The sequence below is a fragment of the Oncorhynchus masou genome, chromosome 32, assembly GCF_036934945.1.
Source record: "Oncorhynchus masou masou isolate Uvic2021 chromosome 32, UVic_Omas_1.1, whole genome shotgun sequence".
NCBI classification, from domain to species: Eukaryota; Metazoa; Chordata; class Actinopteri; order Salmoniformes; family Salmonidae; genus Oncorhynchus; species Oncorhynchus masou.
In genome coordinates, this window is record NC_088243.1 from 30,104,190 (window position 1) to 30,125,302 (window position 21,113).

The window sequence follows — 21,113 nt, forward strand, 5'->3', positions numbered from 1 at the left end:
TGCTTCCCTTTGTAGTCTGGAATAGTTTGCATGCCCTACCACATCTGACGAGTGTCAGAGCTGATGTAGTACGATTCAATCTTAGTTATGTATTGATGCTTTGTCTGTTTGATGGTTCTTTGGAGGGCATAGCGGGACTTCTTATAAGCTTCCGGGTTAGAGTCCCGCGTGCACCAGCTGTTGTTTACAAATATGCATAGGCTGCCGCCCATTGTCTTACCAGAAGTCGCTGTTCTATCCTGCCGAAAAAGCTTAAACCCCGCCAGCTGTATGTTATTCATGTTGTCGTTCAGCCACGACTCGGTGAAACATAAGATATTACAGTTTTTAATGTCCTGTTGGTAGGATATATTTTATTATCAATTGATTGTACGTTGGCTAATAGGACCGATGGTAAAGGTAGATTACCCTTGCGGCGACGGATCTTTACAAGGCACCTGGACCGTCGTCCACGATATCTCCATCTTTTCCTCCTGTGAATGACGGGGATGAGGTCCTTGTCGGGTGTCTGGAATAAATCCTTCCTGTCCAACTCGTTGAAGAAGAAAAATTCCTCTAGTATGGGGGGAGTAATCGCTGCCCTGATATCAAGAAGCTCTTTTCGGTCATAAGACACGGTGGCAGAAACATTATGTACAAAATAAGTAACAAATAACGCGAAAAAACATACACAATAGCACAATTGGTTACGTGATCGTAAAACGGCAGCCATCTCCTTCGGCGCCATTATTACATCGAAGATATACACTACAAACACTGCAGCGCTGCCCCAGTACCCAAATGCATGCTACTGATATGACTGATAGAGGGACATATCTGTTGATAAATAACTTATTTGTTGTCTCTGAACTGTACCTGCGAGGGGTGGAGTCCTCGTGCGGGGGAATGATGACCACCTTGACGGTGACGGAGGTCCTCAGGAGATCGATCATCTGCTCGTGGGACAGCGATGCCACGGCAACCTTACAGATCTCTACTAGCCTGCTGCCCTGGCGCAGCCCCGCCTGCCAGGCGTACCCGTAGGGCTCTACCTCTGCCACAATACCCTCAAAGTTTACATGGAAGCCCAGCTGGCCCAGGCCATTCCTCCTCAGGGTCATCTCTGTGGTCTGGCTGCCCTTTGACAGGAGCTAGAGACAGAGGAGAGAAGGAGGGGAGGAGAAAGAGGTGAAGGAGAAGAGTTACTGTGGCGTACAGCATGTCAGCCACCAGGGGGAGACTCGCAGAGGCCTGGTAACAGATGGAGTATACATCACGAGGTGATGGCTCCATCTGCTGGACGTGCTAGGTCTCGACGGGCTCTCCGGCCAGGACTAATTGGGGCTGATTGGGGATTGGTGAGTAATCAAGGGCTGATTGCTCACCAGCTGTACAAGTCCCATAAAGCTGCCAGAAGGGCAGCACACAGGGAAGAGACTGGGGGAGGAAAGGACTCCTGTATAGTTGGGGATGGTACCAGAGGTAACAGGAGGGAGTTCAGTTTTGATCCCCACAGGATACAGCAAGGCCCGGAGCCCAGAAGACGGTATCCCGGAGAGGGTCTCTTGGGGGAGACCTATTCTTTTCTTTTGGACTATTATTTTAATAAACACCTTTGAAACTGAGCTAATCCTACTCTGTCTGTGTCTGATCTGTGTAAACACTTTGACTCAACCCCCTGGTCTGCCACACTACATAACGTAAGAAACCTCTAAATCCGAAAACAGACTACACTGCATGTGCTGTGTATGCTCTGTGCAGAATACCACCTTGTATCCCACTGTTGGCTTGCCTCTGAAGCTAAGCAGGGTTGGTCCCTGAATGGGAGACCAGATGGTGCTGGAAGTGGTTTTAGAGCTGGCCAGTAGGAGGCACTCTTTCCGCTAGTCTAAAAAAATGCCCCAGTGCAGTGATTAGGGACATTGCCCTGTGTAGTGTGCTGTCTTTTGGATGGGCCATTAAACGGGTGTCCTGACTCTCTGTGGTCACTAAAGATCCCATGGCACTTATCGTAAGAGTAGGGGTGTTAACCCCAGTGTCTTGCATATCATTATGGCCACCTAATAATCCCTAGTTTCCAATTGGCTCATTCATCCTCCCTCCTCTACCCTGTAATTATTCCAAAGGTCATTGCTGTAAATGACCATGTGTTTTCAGTCAACTTACCTGGTAAAATAAGGGGTTGAATAAAAGGGTTGAATAAATAGAAAACAAAACTATTCTGTTGGCTGCTGCTACTGTACAGCAAATCGCATAAACATAATCTGCCCTTGGGCTTAGATCTGATAAGACACACACTAACAGACTGAATCTATCATCAGCGGATGCGCTACCTTTCAATTAAAGTGTTTTTTGTACAGGAGGGAGGGTTTAAGGTTTAATACACCTTGCCTGGCCGTTCTGACCCAGTGTCAGGTAGAAAGAGGTTGTAACATAGTACTTAACACAGACCCCCAGGCAACCACAACAGGGCCAGAGCAGGATATTATGCTACATCACTGATGCACGCCTCCGCTTTCCGACAAGAAAGGGTATGGCATACACACTCACTGTACACACAAACATGAAATAACCCTTAGCAAATAGTGTTCATCTTTCATTCAAGACAACTGGCATTGCCTAATCGCATGAAAATGATTAAATTCCTCTCCAAATATGGCCAATGCTGAGTGTTATACCTGTAACATTGTGTTTGTAATCACCGTAGGCCTATTCTGCATCTCCTTTGAACATAATGGATTATCTGAGGTGGAAATGGAAGTATGTTTATTATAACCCATTGGTTAGTGATGAAAGGTCCTTATCTGGCTTGAAACTAGGGACACCTGTAATAATAATCACAACAGATGGTGTGTGAAATATTAGAAAGCCATCAGTGTAGCAATGATACACAGACTAGCTGTGCTGCTACTGACCTCCAGGCGTTTCACCACCTCTCCGAAGTCCTCTGTGTTGTTGTTGATAGAGCGCAGCGACACACTCTCCCCACGCTCATAGTAGATCTTCATGGAGGCGGGGCTGCCAGAGGACCAGCCAATGACGTCACGCGTGGCACAGTTAAAGACCACAGCCTTCGCCTCCTGATCCAATAGGATGAGGAAATCGTTGGAGATGGCCAGTAGACACTCCCTCTCCGCCCCGGCTACCTGGTCCTCCGCATGCACCGGCCATGTCACTGCACCTAGGCTCCTTAGCTCTGCCCCACTGTACGGCCGTACCCTCTCTCTCCGCTTGTGAGCCAATGAGATGAAGGGGAATTTCCCCGTGGGCTCCACCGGCGTGCTGGTCACATGCCGCTCTGCCAGGTCCCGCAGGTACTCCTGTCGCGTGCGTGTCGCCATGGCACCAAACTTTTCAGACTTGTGGGCGGCGTTCTCTGCGTTGATGACCTTGGCCAGCAGGAAGTCCCTGAAGACAGTGGACTTGGGGAAGGTCACACCCTTGGGGATAGGAGGGCCAAAGGAGGGCACGTCCTGGGAACGAGTCACAGCCACGCTGGGGAGAGAGAGAGAGGGGGGGGTCACTAACTAGTAAGTACACTGAAGGAGGGAGTCCTATACCCAAATTCAATGGATTCCCAGGCACTAGATCTGACAGAATTGAACAGGTGTAAGATGGCAAGCTGCTGCTTTTACTATGTCTTATCCCTATCCAATCCTCTCAGGGGGGGGGGGCAGAAAACTGTAGATTAGAGGGCAGAAAACAGTAGACTAGAGGACTGAAAACAGTAGACTAGAGGGAGGAAAACAGTAGACTAGAGGACTGAAAACAGTAGACTAGAGGACTGAAAACAGTAGACTAGAGGACTGAAACAGTAGACCAGAGGGCAGAATACAGTAGACTAGAGGGCAGAAAACAGTAGACTAGAGGGCAGAAAACAGTAGACTTGAGGGCAGAAAACAGTAGACTAGAGGGCAGAGAACAGTAGACTAGAGGGCAGAAAACAGTAGACTAGAGGGCAGAAAACAGTAGACCAGAGGACAGAAAACAGTTTCATAGGCTGGGAAAGAAGAGCAGTGACATTGTTATAGAGTTTTCAAGTGGTTATCGTTCCTCCTTGCCCCTTTTCCTTCCCAGCATAAAGGATGGCATGAGTCTTTCTATGGTCAATGCTCTACTTAGGTTACCTACTACCCTTCCCATTCAACTCCCATTGTTGCTCCACAATAGGCCTCCTAGAGTTTAATGAAACAAGTTAGCATGAAAGCTAACCTAGTTCTGATGCAGATGACTGACAATGATTGGCTTCCAAATCCATATATAATCCAACAATGGTGAGGAAAAGCTGAACAGTAGCACTATAGAAACCCACTGTTGGCCAGGCTCCTGTAGGCTGATGTCAGAGTCCTGACAAGCCTCAGTCCAGTCCATTAAACAGATAACACAGTCATCACATGCAGCTGTGACATTACAGCCCAAGCCTCGCTCAACCAGGCAGGCGGATATAACTATACATTCAGCGCAGCTGACAAGCCAGCTACCACTGAGATGGCCACTCTCAGCCAGCCCTCGACCCCAGATCACAGAGAAGATACGTGGAGAGGAGTGGAGAGGAGGGGGCTACTCCCTATTTGTAGAAACAAAGCTCTGATCGTTATGCAATATGGCTAAATTGACCTATCTGCATTTGGACAGCATTTGATAGCATGAGATTATCACTAGGCTGTGTCCCTCGGCTGGCCACAGGCCAACTACTTCTATGTTGGCCTGAAAAAATCACTGATGCATCATTCCAAAGATCCCGTTTTCACTGCGTGTGAACAGGATACAGAGCCAGTCAAACACAATACTGATCAATATTTAAAGCTACTGTAGCAACTTTATAATCTCTGATGAGTCAGAATTCAACCGCACTATCACAAAACAGCAATATCCAATAAAACCTTGGCAAAACGTAGTCATTGTATCACGCATTATGTAATACATCACAGTAGTGCAGCCGTGTGTGTGTGTGGGTGTGTGTGTGTGTGTGTGTGTGTGTGTGTGTGTGTGTGTGTGTGTGTGTGTGTGTGTGTGTGTGTGTGTGTGTGTGTGCATGAGAGGTCGCTGAAACTCCTGTGTCCTCAGACCCCCTCCTTTTCACACTGGTCATCAGCATCACATCTCGGATCCCCCCTACACACACCCACTGTATATACACACACACAGTGACACAACCCCCAGACCCACCTGTTCTTGCTCCGGCATCTGACCCTTACGTTTCCCAGTTGGTCTGTTTATGTGACTCTACCGACTCCTGACTGGGCTAGGCATTCTAAAAATATCTCCTTGAAGTGAATCCTCCTCTCCTGTCTGCTTGGTCTGATCACACTACTGCAGGTACACACAGCTTTATCCAGCTAACTATAGCTGCTTCCGCCGCCCGTCCAGCCGCTGTTCTGTTACTAGATCTTGTGAGTTTTTACTCCTCTTTGAAATGGCATCCCAGGCTCCCAGCAATTCAGGCTTCTAGCATATCAGCGCTCTGGTGGCAGAACAGAACAGATAGGGGTTGGAACTTGTAGTGTGTTCATTAGATCCATGGGACTGAGCCAGAGGCTGGATGCTGAGAGCTGCTCTGGGTGAAGTGTCTTCACTGCTTCAGGGTCCCACTCCCTACTTCATCCAAGAAGAAAAGCCAGCATTTCTCCCTCTCAGCCTCTTCTCCTTGACGACACTCGTTGGCTTCAAATCAAAAGATGTCCCCTTTAAAAAAGAACAACTCCAGCTGAGGAGGGCATCTAATCGTTGGCAGTCAGCGCTGGGGGGTAGAGGGGTTATTGGAGGGGAGGGCTCAGAATAAATTAGCCCAACTTTGATGAGGTTTGAGCTGAGACCCAGAGCCTGTACAAGTGTTCCTCGGGGAGGGTCTGTGAGCACTGAGGGACAGAGCACTGCACGGCTGCTCAAGAATCCTCTGATTCGCTCGTCCAGCAAGGGAATCATTGACGTGTATGCCGCTAACTCCTTCAGATCGCTCCGTTGCCCCAAGGCAGTGTGGTAGGCAGGAGGGTTGAGTGAGTGAGTGAGGTGTGGATGAGCGTGTCAGTGAGAATGCCACAGACCCCGCCTACAGCACCCTGCCTTTAGTACCCTGCCTACAGTACCCTGCCTACAGCACCCTGCCTTTAGTACCCTGATTACAGTACCCTGCCTACAGTACCCTGCCTTTAGTACCCTGCCTATAGTACCCTGCCTATAGTACCCTGCCTATAGTATCATTCCTACAGTACCCTGCCTTTAATACCCTGCCTTTAGTACCCTGATTACAGTACCCTGCCTATAGTACCGATTCCTACAGTACCCTGCCTACAGTACCCTGCCTTTAGTACCCTGCCTACAGTGCCCTGCCTTTAGTACCCTGCCTATAGTACCCTGCCTATAGTATCATTCCTACAGTACCCTGCCTACAATACCCTGCTTTTAGTACCCTGCCTACAGTACCCTGCCTACAGTACCCTGCCTACAGTACCCTGCCTACAGTACCCTGCCTACAGTACCCTGCCTTTAGTACCCTGCCTACAGCACCCTGCCTTTAGTACCCTGCCTACAGTACCCTGCCTACAGCACCCTGCCTTTAGTACCCTGATTACAGTACCCTGCCTTTAGTACCCTGCCTACAGTACCCTGCCTACAGTACCCTGCCTACAGTACCCTGCCTACAGTACCCTGCCTACAGTGCCCTGCCTTTAGTACCCTGCCTATAGTACCCTGCCTATAGTACCCTGCCTATAGTATCATTCCTACAGTACCCTGCCTACAGTACCCTGCCTTTAGTACCCTGCCTACAGTACCCTGCCTATAGTATCATTCCTACAGTACCCTGCCTACAATACCCTGCTTTTAGTACCCTGCCTACAGTACCCTGCCTTTAGTACCCTGATTACAGTACCCTGCCTTTAGTACCCTGATTACAGTACCCTGCCTACAGTACCCTGCCTACAGTACCCTGCCTACAGTACCCTGCCTACAGTATCCTGACTACAGTACCATGCCTATAGTACCCTGGCTATAGTATCCTGGCTATAGTATACCCTGCCTACCTAGTATCATTGTCCTACAGTACCCTGCCTACAGTACCCTGCCTAGTATCTGCCTACAGTATCCTGCCTACAGTACCCTGCCTACAGTACCCTGCCTACAGTACCCTGCCTACAGTATCCTGACTACAGTACCCTGCCTACAGTACCCTGATTACAGTACCCTGCCTTTAGTACCCTGACTACAGTGCCCTGCCTACAGTGCCCTGCCTACAGTACCCTGCCTATAGTATCCTGCCTACAGTACCCTGCATGATACCCTGCCTATAGTACCCTGCCTATAGTATCCTGACTACAGTACTCTGCCTATAGTACCCTGCCTATCGTACCCTGGCTACAGAGAGAAATAAGGAGAGCCAGTAGTTACCCAAGCAAATTTATCTGGGTTGGTGACCATGCCTTCTAGTGGTTCTCGTTCCTCATTATGTTATCTACCTGTGTGAGTTCAAAACAACCACTGTTGTAGTACCAGTGGCTTTCCAGGTTCTTAGTGACCGCCAGGCGCTCTAGTGGTCTGAACACGGTTTACACTCACCTATAGCAGGTATTGTCGGAGCAGGGGCTGTGCACACGGACGATGATGAACACGTGTTGGAAGTGGGAGCGGATGGTCTTGGGGGTGAAGGGTAGCGCTCCCGGCTCCTGGAACACGATGGTGACGATGTCATTTCCAATGTGTCTCTTCCTCAGCAACTACAAGGACAAACATGGTATAACCATACAAGAATTACACTATCTCAATGAATATCCTATTCTTCAGCATGGCAGCAATAAACTTGATTAATAATTGAATCCATCTATGGCATATCATGTTATCCTAAAGCATGTCTCTTAGATATTCATGTATTATGTGATATCATAGAACCCTTCTGTACCTGTTGTTTGTTGTTGGGTGTGTAGGGCAGCAGGGTAGACACGTGGAACATGATCTCATAGTCCCTGTAGGCTGTGTACAGGGAGTGGCTGCCAGTGGAATCAGCTGGAGGAAGGGAGAGGAGCACCACAATATAAGGCCCCATTGTACTGCTACTGCAACCCAACTCTGTCCTCCAGCAACCTATCTGCTCAGTGCTTTATGTACCAGACTGTCTCCTGTTTCATAGCCCAAACAATAAGCTATACTAGTGTAGCCTGATCAATGTCTGCCAACATAGTGTGATGGGAAAACAACAACAAATAATTGTAGTAATACAGGTAGAGCACTATCGAGAATACTGTATTGTTGCTCAAAAATACCACATCTAAAAATGTAGCATTGTAAAGAGTATGCGACAACCAGTCTACTATAACCCTAAGAGCAGACGTACCCATGCGCTTGCCTCTCATGACAGTAACTGATTTGGTTTTGGGTGCAAGATTACCCAGGCAGCCACCACAATTAAAATGTATGGACAAAATAGGAATGTTCATATTCATTGAGCTTATGAATAGAGGAAGTGCCAGAAATAGCCTAATGTAATTAAGTGCATAATTGCGATGAGCTGCCATTTCCTGCTCTGCTCTCATTAGGAACATAAAGGGTGTAGTGGAGCGTGTGGGCCAGCCATTGTGTACCTGATTTAGTCCTCAATACACCAGAGAGATTTGAAAGAAAAACAGGCTACATGAAGTGAAAAAGGGACTACACACATTAAAAAACTGCAAGAGACAGGAGAGGAAAACCTATTTCCTGGATTACAGAGATTACCCCAAACCTATTGTTAATAACACACAAGGCAGATCAGAGCACCGCCTACAGCAAATATTCAGCAGACTCTACAGCTGTGAGACCTGGGGTGAGGAGGTCAGAGAGAGGGTCAGTAAGGCTCCCACACAGGAGCCTGTCATGCTACATCCTTGGTCAAATAAAAAAGGCCAATCACACTTTAAAATCCACTGTCAGTGCTTAGCTTTCAATGGGAATCAATGGTGTGTGTGTGTGTCCCCAAGGTTATTTAAACACCACTGTGTGTGTGTGTGTGTGTGTGTGTGTGTGTGTGTGTGTGTGTGTGTGTGTGTGTGTGTGTGTGTGTGTGTGTGTGTGTGTGTGTGTGTGTGTGTGTGTGTGTGTGTGTGTGTGTGTGTGTGTGTGTAGCAAGGCACAAGCCACACCCACCTAAGAATACTCCTCTCTTTAGCTATCATTTGGCTGTATTTGAGAAGTGGATAATCTATTTGTCAACTAACTGTCAATTCACCGATTGATTTCAAAATAAAAATGGACAATATTCATCCTATCACCACCTTTTCTCCTGGACTTTACTGTTAAGGAACAGTGTGAAACGATGTCTCGTAAGGATGGGGGTATTGTCAGAACTTGAAGACAAAAAGGTTTTGACCCATGTGTTTATAAAGTTGATATGCCGATGGGGATTAAACGCACTGACACGGTAACCACATGACAAGAGAGAAGAGAAACTGGTCTACTTACAGTTAGTCTTCCCTTTGTGGGATAAAAAAAGGTTGATGTTTGATTAGATGATAACGTATACAAAGTTGTCACGCAGAAAAGAAAGCCGACACAAAAAATCCACATATCTTATTCAATCATGCAATTTTGTATCTTTCCCCTATTGTCAAATAAATATGCATTGGTTAATTCTCAAGTTGGTGCTATTTTGACACAAAACATTTCTGCCTTGTAGTTAATATTCTAGATGACAATCATGAATAAGTAATGTTGCACATATTTGGGTAAAAGCCATGGTGATGTTGACAGGAGATTGTGGGGCATTTACAAATTCTCTTTGGGGTGGTACCTCAGAAATAGCTGTCTGGATATAGCAACTTCATGCTAATTCATTTATTAATGCCCACACGTACAGTGCACTTGGAAAGTTGTATTTATTTATTTTACCAGGTAAGTTGACTGAGAACACATTCTCATTTACAGCAACGACCTGGGGAATAGTTACAGGGGAGAGGAGGGGGATGAATGAGCCAATTGTAAGCTGGGGATGATTAGGTGACCATGATGGTATGAGTGACAGCTTTGGAATTTAGCCAGGACACCAGGGTTTACACCCCTACTATTACGATAAGTGCCATGGGATCTTTAATGACCTCAGAGAGTCAGGACACCCGTTTAACGTCCCATCCGAAAGACGGCACCCTACACAGGGCAGTGTCCCCAATCACTGCCCTGGGGCATTGGAATATTTTTAGACCAGAGGAAAGAGTGCCTCCTACTGGCCCTCCAACACCACTTCCAGCAGCATCTGGTCTCCCATCCAGGTACCAACCAGGACCAACCCTACTTAGCTTCAGAAGCTAGCCAGCAGTGGTATGCAGGGTGGTATGCTCTCATTAGGAACATAAACTATTCAGTCCCCTTGACTTGTTCCATATTTTGTTATGTTACAGCCTTATTCTAAAATGGATTACATAAAACACTTTCCTCATCAACATTTTCCTCATCTGACTTCCTGTCAGAGCAAAAACAAAGCCATGAGGTGGAAGGAATTGTCTGTAGAGCTCCAAGACAGGATTGTGTTGAGGCACAGCTCTGCGGAAGGGTACCAAAAAATGTCTACATCATTGAAGGTCCCCAAGAGCACAGTGGCCTCCATCATTCTTAAATGGAAGAAGATTGGAACCACCAAGACTCTTCTTAAGAGCTGGCCACCTGGCCAAACTGAGCAATCGGAGGAGAATGGCCTTGGTCAAGGAGGTGACCAAGAACCCGATGGCCATTCTGAAAGAGCTCCAGAGTTCCTCTGTGGAGAACAACCATCTCTGCAGCACTCCACCAATCAGGCCTTAGTGGTAGAGTAGCCAGACGGAAGACACTCATCAGTAAAAGGCACATGACAGCCCGATTGGAGTTTGCCAAAAGGCAGCTAAAGGACTCTCAGACCATGAGAAACAAGATTCTCTGGTCTGATGAAACCAATATTGAACTCTTTGGCCTGAATGTCAAGCGTCACATCTGGAGGAAACCTGGCACCATCCCTACTGTTGTAGCATTGTGGTGGCAGCATCATGCTGTGTGGATGTTTTTCAGCGGCAGGGACTGGGAGACTAGTCACAATTGAGGGAAAGATGAACGGAGTAAAGTACAGAAAGATCCTTGATGAAAACCTGCTCCAAAGCGCTCAGGACTTCTTGTTGGAAGGTTCACATCTCTGAATGTCCTTAAGTTGCCCAGCCAGAGCCACTTGAACCCGATCGAATGTCTCTGGAGAGACCTGGAAATAGCTGTGCAGCAACACTCCCCATCCAACCTGACAGAGCTTGAGAGGATCTGCAGAGAAGAATGGGAAAAACTCCCCAAATACAGGTGTGCCAAGCTTGTAGCATCATACCCAAGAAGACTTGAGGCTGTAATCGTTCCCAAAGGTGCTTCAACAAAGTACTGAGTAAAGGGTCTGAATAGTTATGTAAATTTGACATTTCAGTTTTGAACTTTAAATACATTTGCTAAAATGTCTAAAAACCTGTTTTTGCTTTGTCATTATGGGGTATTGCGTGTAGATTGATGAGAATTTAAAAAATGATTCAATCCATTTTAGAATAAGGCTGTAATGTAACAAAATGTGAAAAAAGTCAAGGGGTCTGAATACTTTCCGAATGCACATGAGTTGTTATTTCTGAACTTTATTATTCTATCAATATAATAACAAAACATAAAAGGGCTATATATGGTTAAACACTTTTGGCATGTGTCATTTCAAATAAGAAAACATTTTATATCTAACCTTCAACTGAATACCTGAAGTCCCACCAAAATGTCTCGATTCCATAGATTTTCTCTCTCTCATTATACAATTTTGATAAGAAGGTCCAAATAGTTAAGCATCTTACTCTTATGTTGCTGTTACATTCATCAGAACTGTATTTTTGACCTTTTGTCAATTTTGACTACCGTTGCTCGTGTGTGTGTGTGTGTGTGTGGTGTGTGTGTGAGCGTACTCTTGGTGTCAAGCTGGGCGCGGTACTTGGTGAAGCCCTGGAGGCGGACTCTCTCCCCCAGCAGCTGTAGGAACTCTTCCAGGGCAGGGCCCGCCGTCTCATTGTTGTACATCTCCTCCTCACTGCTCTGCCCAGCTCTGCAGTACATCACCCCCACCTTCACCTGGAAACTCAGCTAGAGAGGAGGAGGGCGAGAGAGGGGGAGAAAGTGAGGGGGGGAGAGAGAGAAGAGAGAGTGACAGATTTCACTTTAAAAAATGTTTGCAGTGTAAAAACTATACGAGATCAGACAAGCCTAATTTTATAGCATGATATAGTGCCAACATATAGTGCCAATCAAAATAGCTATGAAATATGATAACTGGCCCAATAACAGCATATAGCTGTAGCACGGCTGGTCTCTTCAGGGAGTGTTTTATGTAGTGTTTATATATCCTCCTACCCCCTGCTCATCCAGTTTCATCAGCTGTTCTGTGACCTTGGGCGTGTTGAGGGCCAAGCGGAGGCAGGGCACATCCAGCTCTGGAAGCAGGTGCTCCAACACCTCCTTCAGGGACAGCCCGCGGGTAGTGCCATGCTTAGAGGACGAGGGCACCGCATCCTCCAGAATAGACCCCCGGAGTGTGATCAACTGGATGGAGGGATGAAAAGAAGGAGAGGAAGAGAAAGAGGTGTGAGAGGAGGAATGTGCCTCAGGATTCCCCAGTCCATGGAACTTTCACATCAAGATGGAACAAAGCGATAGCCAAAATGAACATGTCGGTTTTGCTTCCCAAACACCCTAACTTCTCCTGAGTAAGTTCATAACTATTTATCTAAAGGAATCTGACATAAAACAACAGAGAACAACAAGGTACAGTTATGAATCAAACTTTTGGCCTGGGGGCAGAAAGCTGAGGTTGGGGTTGTTCAGCAACGCATAATATGTACACAGAGTGTGCATTGTGTTCAGCAGAGGCCATGAACTCAATCACTTGCTATAATATACAGCTGGAACGGAGGGGAATTCTCTCTCCCACACTTCTAGGAGAGGGCTGTAACAAAAGGACAGTGTTCCCAGGTTTGGGGCCCTGGGGTCCCGGGGTGTCTCACATAGAGCTGGATGGTCTATTCACCCACACCTGGCCACCTTCCAACCCAGGGAAAACCCCCAGACAACTATCTCTGGACACTCCAGGGCAGGTGCCTTAAATCTCTAGCTGGGAATGTAACAGTGCTGTGTCACAGTCCATAACTAAAATTACAACCTTCCAACTTAATGAAGCAAATGATTTTCCAGTGAAATGTGAAAGGAGAGTTCTCTATAGTGGTTTGAGGTTGTGTAGCATTGACAGGCCATGGAGATGTGAGGAGGATGAGAACGTTTTCTATAGTTTCTTTACACAGTGCTGATCTGAGGGAACAGCTGATGCCCTCTGGGCTTCTTACATAATCAGCAGAGAGGGATGGAGAGCTGAGTTTCACCTCCAGCTAGTCTTACCGTGAAACTACCAGGAAGACAGACACAGGGGAGAGTTACTGATCTACAGAAAAACAAATCTACAGACAATTGTCGTGACTGGATTTGATAACAATTCCAGAAAATCTCAATCTATCTAGCAGGATCATTAACTGCTAACATTGTTATACGTTGCATGGTCCGGGGAGAGCAGTTGTAAAGGCCGGAGGCTAGCTGTCTGACCTCTGATGTTCTGAAGATGACCCGGTAGTTGTACTGCTGGCCGTGCTCTCTGTGCTCCTCTTGTTTCTCCCTGCGCAGACTCACAGCCACCGGACCCAGAGCCTCGTCCATTCCAAAGTAGTTCCAGTGTTCTGAGGGAGAGAGAGAGAAAACGGGAGAAAGAGAAAGAGAGAGCAAGAGAGAGCGAGAGAAAGGGAAGTAGACAGCTATGTATAAACATACACTTCATGCATTTCAATTTGGAAACTGTATTACACAGTGGGCTGTGTAGGACTATTGGTTTATGTTACACATTCTAGTGTTATAGTACTTCATGTACTGTATAATGTTTGTAACTGAATAAGTTTGAGAGGATACATAGTGTATGTTCAGCTGAGTCTATCTCACCTCTAAGGTAGAAGAACTTCCTGTAGTAGTAAGCTCCCAGGTCTACATGCTCTACGATGTAGTGTTTGCCTCTGTCACTGAGGGAACTGGGGCTGTCCTTGGGCCCCTCTAGCACTGCAACCCCAGCGTTAGTGCAGTGGGAGCTGAGGGACGACTCAAACTGACTGCCCTCGCTTCCCAGGGTCTCCGAGCCGCCACTCCACTGTTTGGGGGGCCCGGCTCCCGCTGTGCGCCTTCCGTTGGTCCCAATCTCATTGCGGAAGCAGGGGCAGCTGAGGATCATCTCGTTGCTCTGTTCGTCCCCGGTGCCCATGCTGGGGCTGTCCCTGGCCCCGGCACTGAGCTCCTCCTGGCTGCCAGCGGGGGAGCTGTAGGCCAGGCTCTGGGTGGAGGACACAGTGGAGGTGTTGGAGGCTGCAGCTGCAGCAGACGCCCCTGTGGTGGTGTTCTTCCTCTTCCCCGCTGCCATCTGCCTGCTCTGGATCACCTCATTCAGGTCAAACATCATGCTCTGCACGTCGTAGTGGGAGAAGCCCCTCTGGCACACCCATGGCTTGAGGGGGGTTACCCAGTCCTCTGACCGACCGTCTTCAGCATCAGAGCCGGCCCGTGGTGAGTCCGACTCCCCCCTCACGCTGCGTAGTTTACGGAATATAGACTCTCCCCCTGTCTCTGACTTGGAGCGTCTCTTTGGGGGCTTCTCTCTCTCCTTGACTCTGCTGGATGTCTGGCTCTCACTAGTCTCCTCATGTAGTTCTATGGAGGCCTGCTTGAGCCCAGCAGTCAGCAAGTCCTCTAGTCTGTCTGGTGCAGGGCTGCGCTGGTCAGGCTTGTCCCCCTGGTAGCCCTTCAGCATCTCAAAGAAGCTCTCCCCTGGCACCCCGTGCTGGTCTATAGAGGAGGTGCTGCCATACTCTCTGTGTAGTGGGGACCACTTGGCCCCTGAGGGGCCCAATTCATCCCCACTGTCCCCGCCATCGTCCAGCTCACTGATGGTGATGTCACTGTTGCTGCGCTGGCGGATGCGGCGGATGTTTCTGTGGGAGGGGACTCTGTAGTCTGTGGGGGACAGGTAACGGCTGTCTGGGCTGGAGCTGGCCCCCTGGGTTTTACTCTTCAGTGTGTTGTGGATGCTGCGGAGCATGGATGCGTCCTGGGGGCTCATCAGGTGACCTAGTTTCAGGTGGCTCTGCCCACCTCCGACTAAGGCTGGGGACTCTGGCTCTGTGGTAGCCTGCCAGAGAGCACCCAGGTCCTTCCTCGGGGGCCACTCGGCAACCCGTGCCCGTACCCCCATTTTAGGCACCCCCGGGCCCCCTGGAGGGTGGGCGCTGTCTGTACGTGCCCCTCCGTTGGCCAGGCGGAGGTGGCGGGTGTAGAACTCGTCGATGGCTGGGATAGAGCCCCCCACGATGCGCTCCATGGGTGGGCGCTTCAGACTGGTCATGGTGCCAAGGCCAGAGCTGGTGACCAGGGCACTCAGCAGCAAGGCATGGCTAGGCTGGATGCTCAGTGTGTCTGCTACTCCACTGGGCTCTCATCTCACTCCAACTGGCTACAACCTGAAAATAGGTTTGGTATTAGAACATACCCTCTCATTTCATATTAACACCAACTTTCTCTAACCAGGCGAAGAGTGGAAACAGTTGGGGAATGTAAGCTGCTTAACTGGTGTTGAAAATGAAACCAATAGCTCTGGTCTGGAAAGGTAGACAATGACACATAGGCTACCTGCCTGATAATTGGCTGTGTGCAGTGCCCTGTTACTGATGTGGCCTCTCTCATGCTCCTAGGTTTTATTGCAGACGAGCAGGCAGCACAGTGGAAAGTATTGGACTGTGTCTAATTAGTTAATCTCCCTTTGGGCCTTGAGTAAGCAAGCTAATGTTCTCCAACTTGAATCATCTGACTGACTGTGTGGGAGGAGGAAATGGCTGCAGAACAAATTTATTTCCCAAATCGAAATTCTTAATAAAAAGTTTAGCTTTTTTCTCTCGAGGCATTTGCTAAATTAGAAATGGCCTCTCTCTTTTCAGAATTCAGGGTTTTCCTGATGTACTTTCTCCTGACATGTCCGGGGGGGTATTTATGATCGGCAGAGTCAGTCAGATAGATGCTTTTAGGAACTCCAGGACAACCTTACAAACATGCAGACATTTCTATTCTTCAGGATTGAAAGGGATATCTGGATTTCACAAACAGGCCTGCAGAGTCATATTTGGATGTGATTTTCGCCTCCCGGCAAACTGACACAGTAAAATGTCACTGACATTTCAATTTCATATAATGGCTCTACTTTTCAAACCAATTTCAGCATAAACATCTGGGGAAAACATGAACGCTCAGCCAAATCCAACCTGAGCAGAATAATGCCTTCAACCTAATCATTACATTCATGTAACAAACTCCCAAAGTAGACTATAAGGTAATTCAATAAACCAATAGAACGCACTATTAACTATTTATATATCAAGTGTTAAACAAAATGTGAGGTTTTGATCTATCAACAAATCTTGTCCAGAGTACATTATCTGATCGATATAGGCTAGTGTGTTCAGCTGGGAGGCAGGGCTCTGGTTCCCCTCTCTATGTCACTGACGCTGAACTAGTGATTCCTATGAAGTCCCTTCACATGCTATGGATGGCAGGTTCACCAAATCAAAGTGCTGAGATACAGTTTACTGGATCAAACATCCTGAGCCCACATAAAAAAAAAGGCCCTTCGAAAGCCGACATCAGAGAACTCTGATGTTTCTCCCTGGCAGATTGAGCCAATTTGGCAGCGAGACACTGGGAGAGATTACGGTTCCTCTCAGTCAGTCCTGCAGCACACAAGCTGTGATCACATTAGCCACTGGCTGTCAATGCTGTGATGGGCTTGCATTTCTCCATGCCACATTCACACATCAGAGAAAACTGCTTCATACAGACGCATACACTATTTCATACATGCAAAACAGTCCCACTTTCAGGGGAAATGGACATTGACATGTATGCGAATTGATTTACTTGATGAGACACCAGAAATATGAACACATTCTCTAAGCATGTTAAGTTGAAAATGTGTCAGAAATGATTACAAGCTGAAAGAAAAGCAAAAGCAGTATAAATAAATGCTTCTGCCACTAAGAATCTCCAAACACAATAAATAGATTTCTATCCACACAACCAGTCCATATTACCCAGGAGCCATCAGTGTTGCTACTGTAAGCCAGTGACCCCAGGGAGATGGGTTAAATTGTCACTCTGAAAGGAGTGCCATACGTACACTCTGCACCAATAGAAATATTGTGAATAAAATACAGTACATTAGGAACCAAAACAAATATAGGCTATATTCTATGGCAGGGATCAAGTCTCTTTTTTTAATTTGTGGGAATACTTGGTGAACGAATTTCCTAAATGAAACTCATTTTGTTGCTGAATTCCTGTTTATTTGAGTCTTTTTGTTGTTGTTGCTGAAAACTTTGGGGGTCCGGTTTTGGCCTGCGTGCCTGTCTGTTGCCGACCCGTGCTCTAGAGTTCCTCTGGGGTGCCTAGTGCTCCAGGGCACCAGTCTGAGCCTCCCTCCTGATGTGCTTAATGATCTTATTGGATCTAGTATAAGTAGTGTAAATGCTTGCAGACAGATTGAGATAAATAATTCCCATTCTAAACAAACAAATCAACAAACAAACTGGATATCACACTGTTTCATTGACTTTTAATCAGAACATGAATACTGCTCGGACTGATGTAGACTCGCTCTATTTCAGGCTCCATATCGAAATCTCAAAATGCACTGCGATTTGCTCCTGCACCAGACAGTCTACAAAAAGGATCAAAAATAGCATCTTAATTCATCATAACATAATGTCATTATTCCGCATCAGTTTCACATTTGACTGTTAAGTAAAGTCATATCATGAATGATGAAATCCAAGCTATAATAAATAGGGTAATGGAGACTGTGGTTGGTGGCGCTCACGGTGCATGAAGAGCAGAGGTTCCTTCCTCCTGGCTGGGCCGGGCTGTGCAGCTGGCGCGCCGCTATAATGGATGGACACTTAGCCACGGCATGGCAAACCTTGTCCTGTTTGCACTCCGCATTTCAATCACTGCAGCGTTGGGCCCGCTGCCTGCCGGCTGCACAGAGCAGAGTCCACAGGGACAGATAAATAGAACCATAACACACACACACACACACAGCCACCGCAGCCGAAACACAGCCACAGGCCTTAATCTGGTTTCCAAAAGACATTTTGAGGGGCCGGTGTGTGTGTACATGCATGCATAATGCTATGCTCACGTTTCCTCACATAACCTCAATTTCAGACTTTAGCCAGGGGTGGGGAGAGCCTGAGAATGTGTGAGGAGAACGGAGGAGGAAAAACACTGGGGGAAAGGGAATGAAGCTTCTGCTTCTGGCTCCCAACTCCCTATCGGTAGTGTATATTAGCATGTCAGTGGGACATGTCGAGGCACTGTAAGCCTGTTGACTAAGTGAGGTTAACTTCCTGTAATTGAGGCTCTGACCTCCCAGCTGCTCCACTGGGCCTGGGGACAAATGAGTATTAGGCTGCACCACTCAGACAGAGAGAGAGAGACAGGGGTCATGTCATCACGGCTGCCACTGGGGAGACTAAGAGGGGTTGGGTTTGTTGTGCCAGCTAGGGTAATATAGCCTTATGAGTGATCTGCACAGCCAGGTGCTTTCAGTCTACTGTGTTATTAAGCAGATACACAGACCCAGTTACCAAGAACACAACATCAAAGCCACAGGCGAGAACACTTAGCACTTAGAATTTATTATTAGAAGAATTTGAGATGAGAACCTTGCACTATTCCAAGGTATTCTAAAAGCTCCCGCTAAAAGCATTTCCTTGTGAGGGTACATTCAGTAGTGTATATGTTACCCAGGAAACTCCCAGCCAGGGCTCACTGATGCCAGCTTACAATGGTGAGAGGCACACTCCTGTTGGTTGGCCTGAGCCCCATGGAGGCCAAGCTACGCCCCCATGAGAGAACCAACAACATGTCCGGGAATGCCTTGGAGACCTCTAGCTGTTTCCATGAACAGAGTGGCAGCAGAATCCCAGTGCCCTGCTTCAGTGTTAACAAAGCCCCCAACAATGGAGCAGAATAGAGCAAAATCCCTGGCCTACAAGCTGTAATCACTTCAACTTTAGCTGCTTGGCCTAGTGAGACTCACTGAATGGGACTGCCTGGCCCACACCACAACTCTTAAAGAGGCATCACTCAGCCTCCCTACCTCTCCCTGTCTCCCTACTCCTCTCCCCCAACAGGCCCACTGGGCTGTGGTCAGCTGGTACAAAGTTCCCTCTGCCCTGTGGAAGACTGGGCCTCATCTCCAGTACAGAGAGGCCTTTGATAAGAGGCTGACCCTGATTGTGTAGGAGCCACTAAGAGGACCTAATGAATCACAGAGACGGGGGAGGGGTGGGAAAGGGGGTGGGGGAGAGAGAGGATGGGAAAGGGGGTGGAGGAGAGAGAGAGATGGGAAAGGGGGTGGAGGAGAGAGAGAGATGGGAAAGGGGGTGGGGGGGGTGTGAGAGAGAGAGAGAGAGATGGGAAAGGGGGTGGGGGAGAGAGAGAGATTGGAAAGGGGGGGGGGAGAGAGAGATGGGAAAGGGGGTGGAGGAGAGAGAGGATGGGAAAGGGGGTGGAGGAGAGAGAGAGATGGGAAAGGGGGTGGAGGAGAGAGAGAGATGGGAAAGGGGGTGGAGGGAGAGAGAGAGATGGGAAAGGGGGTGTGGGAGAGAGGGAGAGATGGGAAAGGGGGTGGGGAGGAGAGAGGAGAGATGGGAAAGGGGGTGGGAGAGAGGGAGAGAGAGATGGGAAAGGGGGTGGGGAGAGAGAGAGATGGGAAAGGGGGTGAAGGAGAGAGAGAGATGGGAAAGGGGTTGGAGGAGAGAGGGGGAAAGGGGGTGGGGGAGAGAGAGATGGGAAAGGGGGTGGAGGAGAGAGGAAGAGATGGGAAAGGGGGTGGGGGAGAGAGAGATGGGAGGAAAGGGGATGGAGGAGAGAGGGAGAGATGGGAAAGGGGTGGGGGAGGAGAGATGGGAAAGGGGGTGGGGGATGGGAAAGGGGGTGGAGGAGAGAGGGAGAGATGGGAAGGGGGGTGGGGAGAGAGAGGGAGAGATGGGAAAGGGGGGTGGGGGAGAGAGGGTGAGATGGGAAAGGGGGTGGAGGAGAGAGGGAGATGGGAAAGAGAGGTGGGGGAGAGAGAGAGATGGGAAAGGGGGGTGGGGGAGAGAGGGAGAGATGGGAAAGGGGGTGGGGGAGAGAGGGAGATGGGAAAGGGGGTGGAGGAGAGAGGGAGATGGGAAAGAGGGGTGGGGGAGAGAGAGAGATGGAAAAGAGAGGTGGGGGAGAGAGAGAGATGGGAAAGGGGGGTGGGGTAGAGAGGGAGAGAAGGTGTGTGCGAGAACAGTGTTTCCTATCCCTGGTCCTCCAGTACCTCCAAGTACAGTTTAGTTGTAGCCCTGGACACCTCATTCAACTCCCAAGCTCCTGGGTGGCACAGTGGTCTAAATCACTGCATCTCAGTGCTAGAGGCGTCACTACAGACCCTGGTTTTATCCCAGGCTGTATCACAACCAGATGTGATTGGGCGGCGCACAATTGGTGGTGCACAATTGGCCCAGCTTCGCCCGGGTTAGGGGAGGGTTTGGCCGGGGTAGTCCGTCATTGTAAAAAAAGAATTTGTCCTAAACTGACTTGCCTAGTTAAAAAAAGGTTAAAAAAAGGTTTAAAAAAACGAATTGAGGACTTGATGATCAGTTGACAAGTTGAAATCAGGTGTGTTTGTCCAGGGTTACAATAACAATGTGTACTGTTGGGGGGGCAGAATTGGGAAGCACTGTGCTAGAGGCATTAGAAAGGGATGAGAAGAGGATAAATAATCTGAGAGATAAGCAAAGGAAGGCAAAATGGGACAATCCAAAAAAGGCCATGTCGTGTGTGAGTCAAACATTGGGACATGATGAAGTGTGTCTAATCAAGTGAGTCAAGCTCTAATCCCTGACTAACATGACATGCACCTGACACAGCAGATGACTTCTGTCTGACAGATGAGCTGCCAGAGAATGATACGCAACCAACATCACTGGCTAGCCTCGTATCCACAAGGACTAAAACAGAAAACAAACTCACAG

The 21,113-nt window shown here is 48.1% G+C and overlaps 1 protein-coding gene across 1 annotated transcript in view; it reads right to left on the reverse strand.

The window, feature by feature from the left end:
* The window catches only part of LOC135525894 (signal-induced proliferation-associated 1-like protein 1), a 90,331-nt gene that overhangs the window by 27,950 nt on the left and 41,268 nt on the right, over positions 1-21,113 (reverse strand). Inside the window, 8 exon segments of the mRNA XM_064953855.1 lie at positions 856-1,130; positions 2,895-3,474; positions 7,534-7,691; positions 7,874-7,977; positions 11,889-12,063; positions 12,331-12,519; positions 13,570-13,700; positions 13,957-15,518. Of these exon segments, the coding sequence (XP_064809927.1) occupies positions 856-1,130; positions 2,895-3,474; positions 7,534-7,691; positions 7,874-7,977; positions 11,889-12,063; positions 12,331-12,519; positions 13,570-13,700; positions 13,957-15,403 (3,059 nt within the window). The 5' untranslated portion in view covers positions 15,404-15,518.